An 18,863-nucleotide genomic window follows, 5' to 3' on the forward strand; every position below is an offset into this window, starting at 1 on the left:
ATCTTCTCTCCTCACTGGGTTTACATCTCGACTGTGAGAGAGGAAGGATACTAACACCCTCCCTAAGAACTGGGCTTCAAAAGCTGAACTCATGGATCAACGGAAAGGCATTCTCAGTTTGGTTCCAGCCTCAGAAAGACCGGCGGAATGAAGTCTTTCTCCGAGGTCCCAAGCTCCTGCTAGTTATGCTGGTGACGACAGATAGCCACCGTGGGCCCCTCAACGACGGCTCAAATGTTGAAGATATGCTGCTTAAGTCTGCCAGTCCTAAGATCTTGGTCTTGAACCAAAAAGAATCAGACCACACTTTTGGGCAAGTTCATTCTTGCATAGGGACTATTGATTCCTTTGGAGACCCAATGTGTGTACCCCCACCAGAAAGAAAGGATAGTGTCCTAGACCTCATCTATGACACTCTTAGACCCACCAGGACTAGTGCAGCATTGCCCTGATCTAGAGGGTTAAGGGTACCAAGAAGAGGGCTTATGCACAAATTGCAGGAGGTTCCCAGTCCCTTCTAGTGAGAAGCTCATCTCAGTTGTCTCCTCCACTGTATATACGGCAAAGGAGCTATTACAAGATCGTGGACGACTTCCCATCCCCTCTGCCGGTAGACCCAGCAGTCCTGTCTCTGATGCAGAATATGATTCTAGATAAACTGGCAGCACTACCGGTGATGTTCTTGACAACGGATGCTATGAACATGGAGCAGATTACAAAGATTTTGATGCAAGCTGCTTCATGGTTGAACTTCTGATTGGGCTCAATTGCAAATGACTTCCACAGCAAGGATTTCTCCGAGTACACTAGAGAGGCAATGTTCACCTTTTTCCTCTCTGGTATCAGGACAGTTGTGTTCCTGTCACAGCACATGGTCAACCAGTGGTCCAACAGGGTTTTGAAACAAAGTAAATCTGTCATGATTACAAAGGCCTTTGTAGAAGAGAGAAGTGCTCATGTTGTGCCATACATCGATAGAGGGTCCTTCCCTTTTCATTATGGAAGATATCAATGCAGTTGCTGATTGCTGGTATTTGTCACAGGGCAATGACATCTCGCCTTTACTCCTCAGCACTACCAGCACAGAAACCATTGCCAGTTAAACGTCAGGGCCACAAGAAGTGTGTTAATGCACATAGACAGACCAACAAGAAGCCCTTTTCTGCTAAAGCAGCACGCGGCAAAGGAGGGATGTGGACATTCCCGCTAGAGGGGGCATTCCTCCTGCCTGTCCACAGGTGGGAGGATGCCTACAGAGTAGGTGGCAATCTCCATCCTCTGAGCAAGATACATCCAGTTCATTCTCTTTCTCCCTCCTTTGTCTTGTCATCCAGTAGCGTCACGTTCCTACACAAAACAGGCCCTTCAGACTGAACTCCAGACCATACTAAAGTGCTCTCCAAGAATTCTTAGACAGGTCTGCAGGCTTCTGCAGCTGACTCTTTCTTGTAGAGAAAGCTTCTGGAGGCTGGTGACCAGTCACCGACCTCTCCTCTGAACAAGTTTGTCCAGTAAACTCTGCTCAAGATGGGGAGGGAAGACATGGTCAGGCAGGCTGTAAGACCCCAGGACTTCATGATAACACTGGATCTTTAAGTTACTGCTTCTAGAACCCAATCCTTCCATCCTCAAGTAAGTACCTAAGAGTCATCATGAATGATTAGTTATACCAGTTCAAGGTGCTGTGTTTCGGCCCGTCCACATCCCCTCAGATGTTCTTCAAGGGTTTTCTCCTTAGTGTCAATTTGGGCACACACTAACGGTATTTGTCTATTGAGGTATCTAGACGATTGTCTAATTGTAGCAGACTCGCTAACGACTCTTCTCTGGCACCAAGACAGGCTTCTCGAGTTTTGTCACAATCTGGGGATTATGATAAATCACGAGATGTTCTTTCTGTAACCATTGAAAAAAACTGGTATACCTTGGGAGGCACATAAACACTGTAGGCAAAATCTTTCTGTCCAAAAGCAGAATACCTGTAGAGAGACTTAAGTGGGTAGTGTGCCCGTTTCTGTTGCAAGACTCTCTACTAGCCCATTGGTGGCTTCACTTGTTAGGCCACCTGACCTCCATGGAGCTTCTAGTGACCAATGACCAAGTTTGCATCAGCTCTCTCTCTCCAGTAGCAGCTAAAACCCTTTAGTCTCAGCACGACTCCCCGAACCTTCTGGTTTCAATGGGGCCCGAGCAAAATAGAAAACTGAGGTGGTGGGCATCAGATACCAACCTCCTCAGAGGAGTAGATCTTCTCTCTCCTCCCCCGGAATTGATGCTCTTCACAGACGCATCAAAAGAAGGGTGAGGGGCTCATATTGCAGCACATGGCCTCCGGTCTGTTGTCTGAGTGCAAGCGACATTGCCGCATAAACCTCCTGGAAATGAGGTCAGTCTTCCTGGGCCTTAAGAAGTTTCCAATAGCTTCTTCCAGGACACTTCGTGGTGATGATGAGCAGCAACACCACGGTAGAAGTATACATAAACAAACAAGGAGGTACCTTTTCACAGCACCTTTGCATTTTAGCTCTAGAAATACTCAAAGGGACGGAAGGCAACTCGGTAGTCCTATCATCCCCTATCATCCTGGATGAAAGAAACGTTCTGGCAGACAATCCAAGCAGGTCGACTCAGACAGTCAGCTTTGAGTGGTCTTTGAATCGTCAGATAGCCAACAAATTCTTGACTTTGTGGCGTTCGCCAACAGTAGACCTGTTTGTGACGTCTCTCAACAGGAAACTTCCGGCATACTGCTCCCTAGTACCATATCCCTAAGCACTTTGGCAAGATGCTTTCCAACACCAGTGGGTCAATCTAAATGTCTATACTTTAACCCCATCTGCCTAGTTAGGAGGCTACTGAACAAGGTGAGGGCATCCAAAGACCTATCAATGACCTTCATAGCTCTGATGTAGCAACATGCAGAATGGTTTTTGGGCTTTTTATATTTACTCACATACGTGCTGAGGGAGCTCTCTCCACTTCCCAATCTACTCAGACAACCACAAGTAAAGATATACCACAAAGTTGTAGCATCGCTACAACTTCATGCCTGGTGGTTATCTAGCACCTCCTCTTGAAGAGTGGCTTTTCATATGTAGTTGCAAAAAGAATCTCCAGGAGCCTCTGTGAGTAATCCTCCACCATCTACCAGGCGAAGTAAGCAATCTTTTGGGGTTGGTGTCGTAGAATGGATATCACTCTTCTTGATGCCACCATCCCAGTGATAGCAGAGGTTTTGTTATACCTTCAGGAGGATAAACTCCGCTCAGTCTCTACGGTAAAAGGTTACTGCTCAGCCTTGAGACTTGAGTTTAGACTAAACAGAGTTAACATTTCCTCTTCGACAGAATTGTTGCTCCTGATATAGAGTTTCAAGAGTACCTCTCCTCAGCTGGAAGTTAGACCTCCCTGGAATGTAGTTCGTGTACTACGATCATTGAAAGGTGGGTCGTATGAATTGCTGTGTTGATCATCAGATTAAGACTTGACACTTCAGATGGTCTCCTATCACTCTCGCCTATTCAAAGAGTGTCGGCGAGTGCATTCTTACGACAGTGCCCATTCAAGGGGATAGGGACAGGTAGCATTCAGCATCGTCCCAGAGTTTGTCACTAAGACTGAAAATCTGGCTTAGTGGATCCTAGATTCGCTTCCTTCCGGATTATGAGTCTTTGTTCTGTAACTGATGATCCAAATCAACTGTTATTGTGGCCCGTGAGGTTACTGGCATGTTGCCTCAAATGAACTACAGGAGTTAACTAGTGATGGGTAGTTACACCTCACTAAAAGTCATATGAGTAGTTTCCAGCTTTTCCAAAAGTCAACTAGTGATGGGTAGTTACACCTCGCTAAAAGTCATATGAGTAGTTTCCAGCTTTTCCAAAAGTATATTCCATATAAAGAGTGAAAGGGTTTGCAATGAGTGTCGGAACAACCTATGATTTAAAGGCAAGATTCGTGAAAATGAGCATGATATTTGCTAATTATTTTGTCTAACATATGTGCTTATTGCCAGTCTTGCTGAAGTACTTATTATGGGGGAAGGGGAAAGATGAAGAGACATGTTTCTTAATTTTCATATTTAGGAGGATTTGAAGCTGATGGTTTTAAGTTAAAAGCATATGATTCTAAGGAAAATTTGAAAATAATTGATTTTAGTATTGATATCCAGTTTAGGTTTATAGAATTATCTTGCATATACAAGTCATACCAGTATATTATTACAAAATAGTATGGTTTTTTATTCTAGGAAATGTTATTTTTTTTATATTTTTTAAGTAAGAATAACATGAAGTATATTCACTGTACAAACACTTGAACTGGTATTTAAATACCGCTATGTAATTTGTATTTATAAATGCATTTAAATTATGAAGAATTTTTCTTCACTTTCTTTTCTCTTGTATTTAGTCTCAATTTTAATATTGTAGTTACCCCTAAAACTTTCGCTCCCACACTTTGCGTTTTCTTTACCGAAATATTGGGAGAACTACTTTAAATAAAGTGAACTCGTTGACAATACCGTACGTTATGTTCGTCATGTCACAGCGTAGAAATGCAACAAAAGCCTTACGCCTGTGTAGCAGCGTTGGTTCCTTCTTTGAATAATGTGTGTTGAGATAAATTATTACACTGGTTTCAAATATAATTTTAATACTGCCGACTTATGAGCAGCTTTTATCTCATTACCTATTTAGGTCTGATTAATTTTAAGATGTATGCCCATCGCACCAACCTTTTGCTACTTACTTTTTTAAATGATTAATTTTTAGTAAGCCAGAATAGGTAGGATTACTATGTATGTAGATTCCCTTAGAGCTGCAAGATTTCTGTTCGTATTTTACTCACTCCTACAACAATACATTGGTCTGCCCGAAAGTCCCTATATGGTACCTCAACTGTATTATCCTACGCCCAACGGCCCTCTCCTGTTCGGAAGCGGAACCTGAGAATCGACCCATTCATTCACGTACCACCTTCCTGACCTGACGGGCAATCTGAACTGCTCTGGCTTATCCCATCCGACTCTCACCAAACAGAGGACTTAGGAGTTTTAGTTTCCTGTCGGCTGGAGAGAGGGAAGAAGACGATCCTTGGAACTATGCCAGCGATACCCGGTCAGCCAAGAAGCGAGAAAACCAAGGGGTGGGCTAGAGGGCGAAAGGTGCAAACTATCTAATCGTTTGCGAAGACAGAGGGCTTTTGCAGCATTACTGTAAGGAGTGCAGGTAAAGCATGTGGCCACTTGGTTTTCCCCTTTTTTAGATTAGGTTAGTTTTTCATTTTAATCTGATTTAAGTAACTGGCTTTTACATATTTCTTGGGTTAGACCACGTGTCCAACCCCATTGCAATCCTATTATTATTATTATTATTATTATTATTATTATTATTATTATTATTATTATTATTATTATTATTATTACTAGCTAAGCTACAACCCTAGTTGGAAAAGCAGGATGCATAACCCCAGGGGGCTTCAACAGGGAAAGTAGCCCAATGAGGAAAGGAAACAAAGAAAAATAGAATATTTTAAGAACAGTAACAACATTAAAATAAATATTTCCTAAATAAACTAGAAAAACTTTAACAAAACAAGAGGAAGAAAAATAAAATAGAATAGTGTGTCCGAGTGTACCCTCAAGCAAGAGAACTCTAACCCAAAACAGTGGAAGACCATAGTACAGAGGCTATGGCACTACCCAAAACAAGAGAATAATGGTTTGATTGTGAAGTGTCCTTCTAGAAGAGCTGCTTACCATAGCTAAAGAGTCTCTTATACCCTTTCCAAGAGGAAAGTAGCCACTGAATAATTACAGTGCAATAGTTAACCCCTTGAGAGAAGAAAATTTTCTATTGTAACAGACCTCGAGTCATGCATATTTTGAATTTCTTTTATATAATTTTGTGCTTGTTTCACTGTCTTTTTTCTACTGTCAAGATGTCAGTTTTAACCATGTAAGTTTTGTGTAATCAAATAACTAGACTAGGTTGATTACACCTCTTCGTATTTTTATGTCTTACATGAATATTTAATCTTGGGACAGTATACTCGATATATTGAAAGGAGTAAGTCTAAATAACTTAAGAGTTATAGTGTGTTGGCGAGTGACTTAGTATTTATTCTATGCTTCGAAGGTAAAGATGCTCATCTTTACCTTTAACCCTACTACACTACATCACTGCTCCCTCCATTACCATTGTCTCAATAATTTTATAAGTAAAATTCCTCTCCAGCATCTCACTGGAGTCCCTGGGACAGAGCCGAAACAGAGCCTAAGAGGGGGGTAGCTTTAGACCTGAGAAAGCTAAAGCAGGCCATCAAATTATTTTTATTTAACGTGTGGAGTTTTCAGGCCTCTGGACAGAGTACAATTCTTTTTTTTTTTTTTTTTTTTTCATTGAGAGTGAAGGATTGTGAACTAAATCATCAAAGTTAACAGGGGGTTTGTGCCTTGAGTGATAGAGCTCCTTTTCCTCCCCTTGCTGATCTTTGCTTACATGGTATAGGGAGACATTCCCAGAACAAGTTCCCACTCAACATTTTAATAGAAAATCAAAATATATTTCTCCACATAAATAAGCCATTTTCTGCTTCGAAGGACAATAATCAAGGGAAATATAAGAAATCAAACATTGATAAATCATAATACAGTACTGTACATGCATTACAACACTGTTGGTACTTTACTCCGATAAAACATTGGATTATGCTATTTGCATACAAGTTTATGGCAGATAATTTTTTTTTTCTGTGTGTTATTGTGACACAAAGTAATTCCACGTTATTGGGATTATGATTCCTCGAGCTCAAAAGGCTGAAACCATTTGGCAATATTTGCTGTACTCTACAATACAGATTAGATGCATTTAGCAGACATCTTTACAGATATCAGCAACAACACCATGGTTTTATTAAATATACAATACTGTACATTGTAGCTGACCAAACCTAATCAAGAAAACTTCCTGCATGGTAATTTTTTGTCTTTCTATTAAGAACTTCAGCTAAACTGGATTAAGTCATTGAGCCAGATCACTTCTTTGCTTAATTGAAACATGATTTTTTTTTTGTTTATTGATTAATGTTATCAATATCATATGTATTTGGATACATTTAAAAAAAAATTTCTTTATAGATGACAACCAAAGTAAAATTGAACTAAAGTAGATGCTTACCAAAGCTTGTCTGTAGAGAGAAAAATCACATAGGTGTGCAGACTTAGGTCTTAATGTTATCGACTTCTACAAAATAATGCGGAAAGAGAATCTGACGGATGTTACAATGTCACTTCATATGAGGAGGACATCTATTTTGGAGCTCAGTGGAATAGTAAGGGAATAGTACTTACAGAAAAGATAAGTAACCATCCAGTAGAGAGAAGATGGCGAGATTTTGAGGGAAGGTCATTGATAGGAAAAAAGTGCGTTTAATTCAACTCGCTTGAAGAAGTAGGCAAAAGATGAAACTCCATATATAGGAGAGTAACACAGTATTCCAAACATAACCAAATGAAACTCGTGAAACTTAACTGGTATGAAGAAAACACTTATGTAATTTATAAGTACATGCATATTTTTTTACTAGCAGCTTCAGCCAATTCAGACAATCAGAATGCCTAAAATGTGGTGGAAGTAAAAGTAATATTAAGAAATTCAATCTTAATCTTGATATTGACCAGGTTGTCAAACATTTTCTTTTAAGCAAACACACTGTTCTTCTTAGTAGGACTAGGCTTACTCCCGTATTGCTGGAAGTTATCATTTAGTATCAAATATTTGTAGCTCAGTCCTGGGGTTAGTCCATAATCAGGCAGAAGCCCAACTGTTTAATGTTTATGCAAAGTAAATGTTTGGATTTTTAGATGTAATTTTTTTGGGAACTTTTGATATTTTATACTTTTATTTTCTTATCTTTCTTTCCAGTTTCTACAGCAAACTGTTGATCAGAAGTCTACTATCTTTACAGTATTTGTTGCTGGCATTGTTGCCCTATCAGCGTATATTTATTGGATGGGACGCAAGAAGAGTCGTCAACAACTTCCAATGAAACCCCAGTTTAAGTAAGAAGCTGTTTGCCAGTCACTATGCAAATCCTTAATTTTACTTATTCTTGACAGTGGAACAACACAGTTGTATGATTGCTGGCTGTGTATGTAAAACAACTGGAACAGCTTAACTATGACAGAAGTCCTCCTTATAATTGAGTCCTTGTCTAATGTGCTGGAATTAATGGCTTTAGTCTACAGTTTTAAATCTTAGCAGAGAGATTATTATGTTTAGTGCTTTTATTTTTATAGTCTCCTTATTTCAATAGTCAGCATAATGATATTTGTTCCTATGCACATACAAACCTTTCATCCTTAAGTTATGGACCGTTTAATGGTCAGCTAGGTAGGTGGTTAACGACAATTGGTGTGAGGGTGAAGCTCCGCCCACCTGGCAGTCACAGACTAGCCACTTTTGTCTACGGCTGCATGTAGCTGTTTTGTTTTGACTATTGAATCTTTGCTTTCTTGCATTTGTGATAATTTTTTTAGCACTTTCACTCAACAGCTGAAGCTCACTGAAAAATCAGCATGTGGTAAAACAGATTTTCTCCCTATGATAATACTAACCATTTGAATCCCCATGTGGTGTGTACCTTTAGTGAAGGGATGAGTGAACAGAGTTCCCATTGAGAGAGGTGTTCTCACTCTGACGATGAAATCTATGATCCTAACTCATCTTGCGATGTGGTGGTGTCCCTTTCTCAAGAGGGAGTTTTTTATTTTGATTAAGTGTTGCCCATATCCATGTGCCTGATAATGTACATTTACAGTACTTGTTTGCCATGCACATCTGGTGTCAAGAGTATTCCCCTTGGTGGTGACCCCTGTGTAGTGGAAGTGGCTGTTGTCAGTACTCCCCTGAAGAGAAAAAAACTCGGTGTAATGGTTTGCTTTACTGCAGAGGAAGGTCTTGAAGTTTTCTCCTCCTTCACATTGCAGTCATTATCAGTTGTGAAAACCATGACTTCTCTGTGCCAGCAAGGAAGAATGGTTGGTAAAGGGAAAAATATAGTCCTTTTGTTCTATGTCGAGAGAAGAAGAGGGTCCCCATCCGGTACTCAATCTCTTGCAGATCAGTGCATTGACCTGTGGGTTCAGTATGGCAGCTCATGCAGCTGTACAGATCTAAGATGGGGGTTGGTGTATGAAACCAATCACCTATACTGTTTACAAGGTGATCTAGGAACTTGAGAACTCTTCCTCACTTTCTGCTTGGAAAAGAAGATACTACCGCTCGGTACTGGTTCAATATTTTTGCTTTCTGTCGACCAAGCTGAGATGCTTCAATGTGTTCAGGTCGCTCGCTTGCTGTGGATTGAACTGAACTAGTCACTCTTTCTGCTCTTTCAAGCACTGAATGGACCAAACACTCAACAACACTCACAGCTATTTACTAAAGGAATGATACACAGTAACACTCTTGTTCTCTAGTGCTGAGGATTGTTTGCCGGACATGATTCGAATCAGGAGGGAATCGACACTTTAGTCCTTTTGCTTCTTCTCGTCTCCCAGTGGCCATATATACAAGTACAGTACCTCATAGAATCTCCCAACCGATCAGCAACTTTTTTGTAGCCATGGTTTGTCGTCCTATTGACTTTTGCATTGTGAATATTTTCTTGTCCTGTTTACCTTGAATACCTCTTCTGCAGTGTGTTAGCAAATACTGCAACAACGTTAAGATATCCACCAGTAATTTTGCACATGATGAACATTGTGAGAAAGTCTAGGACTTTCAGGTTTTCATAAATCAACACAATGTTTCACCATTTTACGGAAACAAAGATTCTGGTTGGGCAGCTGGTATTTTTAGTGATTCTAGTGAGGATGAATATTCTGAAGATGAAAATGTTGAGGATCCAAGTCTTGATGTTAATGAAGTGGCTGATGGTAATGTTAGTGATGTTGGCAATGAACAAAATGTTGAATGGGATGCTGATGAAGAAGCTGGTGTTTCTAAGAAATAAAGAAGGAGAGTTCATAATCCTGCAGACTGGCCAAGAAATATTGCAAAAGCAAAGTTCAATAGGGTTGAGTAGTATGTAAGTGAAAAAAGCAAATGTATAGTGCATAATTGCTAGATTGGTGCCAGATATGATGGTAGTTGTTTTGAGAAGTGCATTGGGAATGTTATGAAGTGTATTTTTGGTAGGTTATATGGATTAGGAGATTACTATCTTCAAAATTTGTACATGTTTAGTCGTGTGTTGTAAGTTCCCATTAAGTGCAAATGAACTACCAATGAAGTGAACCAGAGGAAATGTAACTATGTATGCATCAAAGATATTGGTTTTGTGTATACTTTGTGCAGGAAGGATTTCCATGGTATTCATGACATCAGTGAGAAGAAACTGGATTACATTTTGGCTAGAATAGGTTCTGGTAATGGAACACCAACTCCGGATAAATGTGGCTATTGTGCAACTTGGAGCAAAATGGTCAAGAGCTGTCGAAATCGTATGTGTGAACGTATTCAAAGCATTCTAGTGACCATCAGTCACTAGTAAAAAAAAATGCCCCATGTAGACAATATATGGATGAATCAACAACCATTAGGGAATTGTATCAAAAGTACAATAAATGGATGGAAGACAAATAACAAAGTGAAAGGATTGTGAAGGAAAGTCTTTGTACTCATGTCTTCACCTAGGGCTTTCATACCATCACAGAACTCCCAATGAAAGGCACCTGTGTAATGTACAACAAGGCTAGGCTAAGGTCCATGAACTAGGGAAGGACACCACTGCACTTGAAAAAGAATGACAGATACCCCAGGACAAGACAAACAGTCCCTGAGAATACCTCAGAAAGATGTAGCATTACACTGACAACAGCCGATGCATTATTGCAATTGACCTGCAACAGACTCTACCATGTCCACACATCCCCACTGGTCATGTACAGTATATTATCTGAGAAAATTATGGTGTTATAACTTCTGCATACATAATGTAAAATTATACAAAAGCCAAATGTACTTTTGGCCAGAGATTGTGACTACCCGTGGATCTGATGAGATTGCAAATTTTGTGTTGCACTGGTTGGACATGAAAATACCTAGCAGTGATCTAGATGGCTAACTTTGTCATTCTCACTATTTTTAGAGGTAACTGCAGTAGTCAGAATAAGAACATGGCAATTTTTCAATGGCATTAAGTGAGGTATACAGTGGTAGACTCTCGAGTTGATACGACATATTTTGTGTCAGGTCATTCATTCTTACCAGTGAAGACTCCTTTCGGTGAAAATAAAATTTGCCTGCACCAGTTGCTCTTCACTCCAAATGGACTATTATTATTGGTAGTGCAAAATTTATATTGTAGCAAGTAAAGTGGGATGGCAGAAAAGTTTTGAAGTCTCTCACAGACAAAGTAACTGTCTGGAGAGCCACCCAGTGTCAGTTTTCTTAGTCCTCCTAGATCATTGGTGATCGATCCTAGAAGGAAGGGCACATGCTAGAAAATTACTAGTGACCGACCCACCGATGAAGATAGCTTCTGTGTACGTCTGCAACCTGGCCAAAAAGTATACAAAAGGAATCTGTGTGGCTTTCAGGCCATGCTTTGCAAGTGAACTACTTATATGTCCATGACCTTCGTCTGGATCTTGCAATGGTGAAAGCACTGGAGTGCACGATCCCATACATGGGTACTGTGTCTAACAAGGAGTGATGAAGGAATCATGTCCAATTACAAAAGCAACTGTGGGGCATAGGCAGAAATTGCTGATCGGGGCTTTAGGAGCATCTTTCTGAGTGGGGAGGCTAAATTTTGACAAATTACTGACAATGGGGGTCTGGGGTCCTCTCCCAAATTTTTTTTTGACAAGGAACCTCCTTAAGATGCGATTTCCTGGCATCTGACAGCAACCACAAAATCATATTTTTTTGGATGATTTTTATGTGACCAATTACAATTTGTACTCGGTAGCTATCATAGAATGCCGGTAGGCCTAATTTTTTAAATTACCAAAATAATACTAACGATGTTGATTCTTAGCTCTAAACTCATTCCCAATATCGATCAAGTTAGGGCTATCAGTTTTCTAATACCAGGCTGACACTTGCACGACTTCTGGCCACGAATTTGTCGTGGCAACTCGTGCCATTTTGGGGGACGAACTGGGAGGCGCCCACACTGTTCATAGCTAGATCACGCATAGTTCACGATGAGGTCACAACGAGTTCACAAATAGTTCACAAATAGTTTACGAATGCGTGCCCATCAGTGTCCACATTGACACGAACTGGCACAACAAGTTCATGCATAGTTTGCGCATAGTTTGTGCATAGTTTGCACGCTTCCCGCATTGGCACGATAAGTTTGCGCAATTCGGACGGTGTCGTGCCGACTTGACCATGCCATATAAAAACAGGGCCTCTCTAACCCCTGGTCAGTTTTGGATTGGCTTTGGAAGAGATAACATGCTTAATGTCAGAGACACAATCATTACAGAGAAGAAAAGATGCCTATACCTGGCAGCTGCTGGAGCCATTGTTGAAGAGCAGCAGAAAAGGCTGGAAGAGGTAGAAGAGCAAGAAAAGGCAACCCCACCTCGAAGAAGTACACAAAGGAAAATGTGAGTTAGGGAATGGTTTACCAGAAGGCACGAGTTTGGACAGTAAGACAGTCTACTGACTGAACTCCACAAGGAAGATCAAAGGGGCTACAAAAATTACCTCAGAATCACAGCTGACCAGTTCCAAGAGATGGTTGAGAAGTTAACCCCTCGCCTCCAGAAGCAGTCCACCTTAATGAGGGAACCCCTTCAAGTTGGACTCAAGGTGTGTAAAGCCATCATCGCGGTCTACAAGGACGAAGTGCTGTGCTGCCCCAAAACTGAAGAGAAGTGGAAGGAAGTTGCTGCCAGGTTCAGCTCCAGATGGAATTACCACAACTGTTTGGGGGCTGTGGACGGTATGCACATCGCCATAAAGAAGCCACCCAATGCTGGCTCTTACTACTACAACTACAAGGGCTTTCACAGCATTGTACTGATGGCAGTGGCAGATGCTACTTACAAGTTCCTCTATGTGGATGTTGGGGCAGAGGGTGGTGTGTCGGATGGAGGAACAAGGAGTAACTGTTCCCTGTAGGATGCTGTAGAAGAGAACAGAGCTGGAGTGCCTCAACTAGAACCACTCCCTAATGATGACCAGCCAGTGCCCTATCACTTCATAGGGGATGACTCCTTTGCTCTCCAAACATATATGATGAAACCATTCTCCCATCGGTCACAGGTCCTATGAGAACACATATACAGCCTTTGGAATTTTGTGTCAAAGGTTCCGTTTCTTCTTGACGACGATGCATCAGCACCCCGACACCATCAACCTGATAACCATGTGTGCCTGTGTCCTGCACAACCTCATCCTCATGAGGTACCCACATGCAATTTCAGTAGTGGACCGCGAAGATCCGGACACACATGATCTGATCCCTGGTGGATGGAGGACTGACCGACACCTGCAGGGGCTGCTGCCTCTAACTGGCCATCATACCCAGAGGGAGGCAAAGGATCAGCGAGACTACCTGTCACATTACTACATGTCCCCTGCTGGTGCTGTCCCTTGTCAAGAAAGAATGGTAGTAGCTCCATGAGCTGCATCCACATTTGTTCCATTTTTGAAATAAAAGAAACGTTAATTTTTCGTTTGTTTTTTGCTGCCCTTTATTTTTTGGTTTCTTTTTCGTCTCTTTTTCGTTTGTTTTTTATGTTTTGTTTTGTTTACGTTTTTCTTTCATTTTATTTTAAGGTTGAAGAGAAAAACAAGTGTTTTGAAATAAGAAAACAATTTATTAACATAAAAACAACAAATATGTACAAGTATCACAGTCCAACTATTTGTAAAATATTTGGAAGCGTCTTAATGGCTCTGACTCCCAAAAAGTCTCTCACTTTTTAAAGTCTCTCAGTCAGTGTCCTTGCTGGTTCTGGTACTGCTGCGTGGGTATCCCTGATGGACTGGTGGTGTGTTGAGTTCCTTGGAGGTGTAGAGGGTTGAGGGTGATATGCCCTCTTCTAGGTTGCTGTCGACGGACCCTGGGGTCATGACCGGGAAGCTGAGTGGTGTCACAGGTGTCTTGATGGTGGCTGACAGCGACTACACTGAAGGTGTTGGTGAAGGAGCCTGGACAAGGGTGGCTGACGGTACTGAAGGTGTTGGTGAAGGAGCCTGGACACGGGTGGCTGACGGTACTGAAGGTGTTGGTGAAGGATCCTGGACAAGGGTGGCTGACGGTACTGAAGGTGTTGGCGAAGGAGCCTGGACAAGGGTGGCTGACGGTGCAGGTGGCATTCCTGGTTGCCCCTCTGTGGTACGGTACCAGGAGGACTGGCCTGAAGACTGTGGTGACTGGGGCGGCATCCAGGTTAGAGGTGATGGCTGACTGGCTGGAGGTTGCTGCTGAGGCTGCTGCTGCTGTTGCTGCTGCTGCTTTGGCGGTGCCTGCAAGGTGGCTGGTTGAGGTTGATGTCAGAACTGCTGCTGCTGAGGGAGCTGCCAAGGTTGCTGCCTTTGTGGGCCTTGCCAGGTCATGAGTGGTTGTTGATGTGGCTGCTGGAAGAGCTTACACTGCTGCCTGTAGCAGTGTATAAGGTTGAGGCAGGCTATCTGGAATTCATGCCAGGAGTCCTCAGGAATGGCCTGCCTGTGGCCTTCCAGTAGGCACGCAAAATCGTGTATGATCTTGTGTTGGCCGGTGTACGAGTGGGTGGCTGCCAAGGAATCTACTTGGAGATGATCTGAAACCCAAACATTGTAACAATTTAGTACAGCATTTCAATGCAACATATTGCACATGCCATGTCAAAAGCAATGGATGAAATTGGAATACAATATGCATGTAGACATTGGGATTCTCACCTGTTTCACTACATTACTGAGGTCGCTCTGGGTCACCTAGGTGTCGGCGGTTGTGGTGGCTGTCTGTGTTGTTAGTGGCCTCAACCGCTTCCCTTTGCCATTGCCCTTCCCGATGCTAGTAGATGCTTGGCTCTGGGAACCTATGGATCTCACTTCATCATCGTCATCGTCGCTGATCGTCACTGCAGCTGACTTTGTGACAGCAAACTGCTCACTGGGGACTGTCTCTCCCCGGACGATGTGTTATATCAGGAAATTCCAGGTCTCCATGATATGGTCGTCACAGGAACTCCTTCGTGACTGGCTAGCTCCACTCCTCTTCTCCTTCTTCATAATCTTTCCCACCCTGGTTCTCAAGTTCTCGTAATGCTTCTTGCATTGGGCACCAGTGGCAAGAGGCACCAGCTGCTCTCTGACTCGGTCCCACCGGCTGTTCTTGGCCGCCACGTTGAGCCACTCCTTCTGCTTCTTGTCATATAACTGGGGGTTTTCCTTCACAAGCTCAGCCAACCTAAACTCGGCCTCTTCTGTCCAGTGGTATTCAGGGATTTCTTTCTTAGACACCCGGACCTGCTTCTTCTGCTTCCTGTTATCCTCATCCTCATTGGATGGCTGTCGCTGGCTTTCGATTGGATCCTGCTGTGTCTCAGGGATCACATTGAGACTTGATATAGATGACTGAGGGGAATTATCTCTCTCAGCGGTCTCTACCTCGGGCCTGTCGGCTTCTGACCTCCGTTTTCCCCTTCCTCTTCTCAGCTTTGTTTTAGGCATGTTGTCTCTTCGCTGGCGATCTCTGAAATGTCGAGCGGTGTCCAGGAAGCCCTAAATATACCCCCACACCGACGCGAGCGCCTCTGTCGCGCAGTAGTCGTGAACTGTTCGTGAACTGATCGTGAACTACTTGTGCCATGCTCAAACTGTTCGTGAAGTGCGTAAACTAGTCGTGAACTGCTCTTGCCATCAATGTGTGAAGTCCACATGACCATGTGAATGGGAAGGCATGGCCATGCTGCGACGCGCGCATACTTTATTCGTGAACATGTTGTCAACTATTCGTGGCAGTTCGTGTCAGTTATGGCATGGCACGCATTGCCACGCACTGGCACGCATCCTCCTGCATCGTCCCAACGAGGTCACGACGAGTTTATGAACAGTTTGTGCATAGTTCACGACCCGGTCGCGAAAATTTGTCGTGACCTAAGTTTTGAACATTTCAAAATTCTCGTCACGACATGCCAAACAGTCACGACGGGTTTACGTACACTTCATGCCAGTTTACGAATAGTTTGCGCACTGGCATGACTCGAGTCATGCCAATGTGTGCCACAGATTCGTGTAAGCCTACTATGTTTTTACTTACGATTTATTATATCGATCATTTGTTTTTCAGTTTCAATTTTATCCTAAAATTTTTAACGACATTTATATTACTAATTTCGTCTTATTTCTAGTTTATAGAAGACAATTATCTAATGTTTTAATTGATAATTATGTTATTTGTTTTTGGTTTCAAACTATGGTGATAAGGTATGATGATGAGAGCCTCACAGAGAAGTACTCCATCCATTTGATAATACTGCAATGGTTATGAAAAATCAATGTTTTAAAAATACTATTCCATCCGTGAAACTATATATATATATATATATATATATATATATATATATATATATATATATATATATATATATATATATATATATATATATATATATATATATATATATATATATATATATATACATATATATATATATATATATATATATATATATATATATATATATATATATATATATATATATATATATATATATATATATATATATATATATATCAACACAACATCGTGTTCAAATAGAAATAAATTTCTACCTCATACTTGGGATCGAACGCTAGCCCCTTCTAATGAAAGGCCCGGTCGAAACCAACCATGCCACGAGAGGCCATAAAAGAAATTGGAACCTGACGCTACCTAGCTGTCCGAGGATTTACCTGGCGAGACATCAGTCTCTTACCAGCGAGTTTTAGCCTACCCGATTTCCCGGCCCACCACGTGACACAATTGGTAGTAATTCATTGAAATTACCCCTAATGAGTCAATATGGATAAATATCAACACAACATCGTGTTCAAATAGAAATAAATTTCTACCTCATACTTGGGATCGAACGCTAGCCCCTTCTAAGGAAAGGCCAGGTCGAAACCAACCATGCTACGAGAGGCCATAAAGGAAATCGGAACCTGACGCTACCTAGCTGTCCGAGGATTTACCTGGCGAGACATCGTCTCTTACCAGCGAGTTTTACCCGGTTTCCCGGCCCACTACGTGACACAATTGGTAGTAATTCATTCAAATTACCCCTAATGAGTCAATATGGATAAATATCAACACAACATCGTGTTCAAATAGAAATAAATTTCTACCTCATACTTGGGATCGAACGCTAGCCCCTTCTAATGAAAGGCCAGGTCGAAACCAACCATGCCACGAGAGGCCATAAAAGAAATCGGAACCTGACGCTACCTAGCTGTCCGAGGATTTACCTGGCGAGACATCAGTCTCTTACCAGCGAGTATGAGGTAGAAATTTATTTCTATTTGAACACGATGTTGTGTTGATATTTATCCATATTGACTCATTAGGGGTAATTTGAATGAATTACTACCAATTGTGTCACGTGGTGGGCCGGGAAATCGGGTAAAACTTGCTGGTAAGAGACTGATGTCTCGCCAGATAAATCCTCGGACAGCTAGGTAGCGTCAGGTTCCGATTTCTTTTATGGCTTCTCGTGGCATGGTTGGTTTCGACCTGGCCTTTCATTAGAAGGGGCTAGCGTTCGATCCCAAGTATGAGGTAGAAATTTCTTTCTACTTGAACACGATGTTGTGTTGATATTTATCCATATTGACTCATTAGGGGTAATTTGAATGACTTACTACCAATTGTGTCACGTGGTGGGCCGGAAAATCGGGTAAAACTCGCTGGTAAGAGACTGATGTCTCGCCAGGTAAATCCTCGGACAGCTAGGTAGCATCAGGTTCCGATTTCTTTTATGGCCTCTCGTGGCATGGTTGGTTTCGACCTGGCCTTTCATTAGAAGGGGCTAGCGTTCGATCCCAAGTATGAGGTAGAAATTTATTTCTATTTGAACACGATGTTGTGTTGCTATTTATCCTTATTGACTCATTAGGGGTAATTTGAATGAATTACGACCAATTGTGTCACGTGGTGGGCCGGGAAATCGGGTAAAACCCGCTGGTAAGAGACTGAAGTCTCGCCAGGTAAATCCTCGGACAGCTAGGTAGCGTCAGGTTCCGATTTCTTTTATGGCCTCTCGTGGCATGGTTGGTTTCGACCGGGCCTTTCATTAGAAGGGGCTAGCGTTCGATCCCAAGTATGAGGTAGAAATTTATTTCTATTTGAACACGATGTTGTGTTGATATTTATCCATATTGACTCATTAGGGGTAATTTGAATGAATTACTACCAATTGTGTCACGTGGTGGGCCGGGAAATCGGGTAAAACTCGCTGGTAAGAGACTGATGTCTCGCCAGGTAAATCCTCGGACAGCTAGGTAGCGTCAGGTTCCGATTTCTTTTTTGGCCTCTCGTGGCATGGTTGGTTTCGACCTGGCCTTTCATTAGAAGGGGCTAGCGTTCGATCCCAAGTATGAGGTAGAAATTTATTTCTATTTGAACACGATGTTGTGTTGATATTTATCCATATTGACTCATTAGGGTTAATTTGAATGAATTACTACCAATTGTGTCACGTGGTGGGCCGGGAAACCGGGTAAAACTCGCTGGTAAGAGACTGATGTCTCGCCAGGTAAATCCTCGGACAGCTAGGTAGCGTCATGTTCCGATTTCTCTTATGGCCTCTCGTGGCATTGTTGGTTTCGACCTGGCCTTTCATTAGAAGGGGCTAGCGTTCGATCCCA

The 18,863-nt window shown here is 42.0% G+C and overlaps 1 protein-coding gene and 1 pseudogene across 1 annotated transcript in view; one reads left to right on the forward strand and one right to left on the reverse strand.

Annotated features, from left to right (window-relative positions):
* LOC137645792 (mitochondrial amidoxime reducing component 2-like) overlaps positions 1-18,863 on the forward strand; it is a 331,716-nt gene that overhangs the window by 83,588 nt on the left and 229,265 nt on the right. Inside the window, exon 2 of the mRNA XM_068378732.1 lies at positions 7,926-8,062. Coding sequence (XP_068234833.1) covers positions 7,926-8,062 — 137 coding nt within the window. The remainder of the gene's footprint in view (positions 1-7,925; positions 8,063-18,863) is intronic.
* LOC137644739 (histone-lysine N-methyltransferase, H3 lysine-79 specific-like) overlaps positions 14,154-18,863 on the reverse strand; it is a 33,059-nt pseudogene continuing 28,349 nt past the window's right edge.

The sequence above is a fragment of the Palaemon carinicauda genome, chromosome 8 (assembly GCF_036898095.1).
Source record: "Palaemon carinicauda isolate YSFRI2023 chromosome 8, ASM3689809v2, whole genome shotgun sequence".
In the NCBI taxonomy this organism is placed as follows: domain Eukaryota; kingdom Metazoa; phylum Arthropoda; class Malacostraca; order Decapoda; family Palaemonidae; genus Palaemon; species Palaemon carinicauda.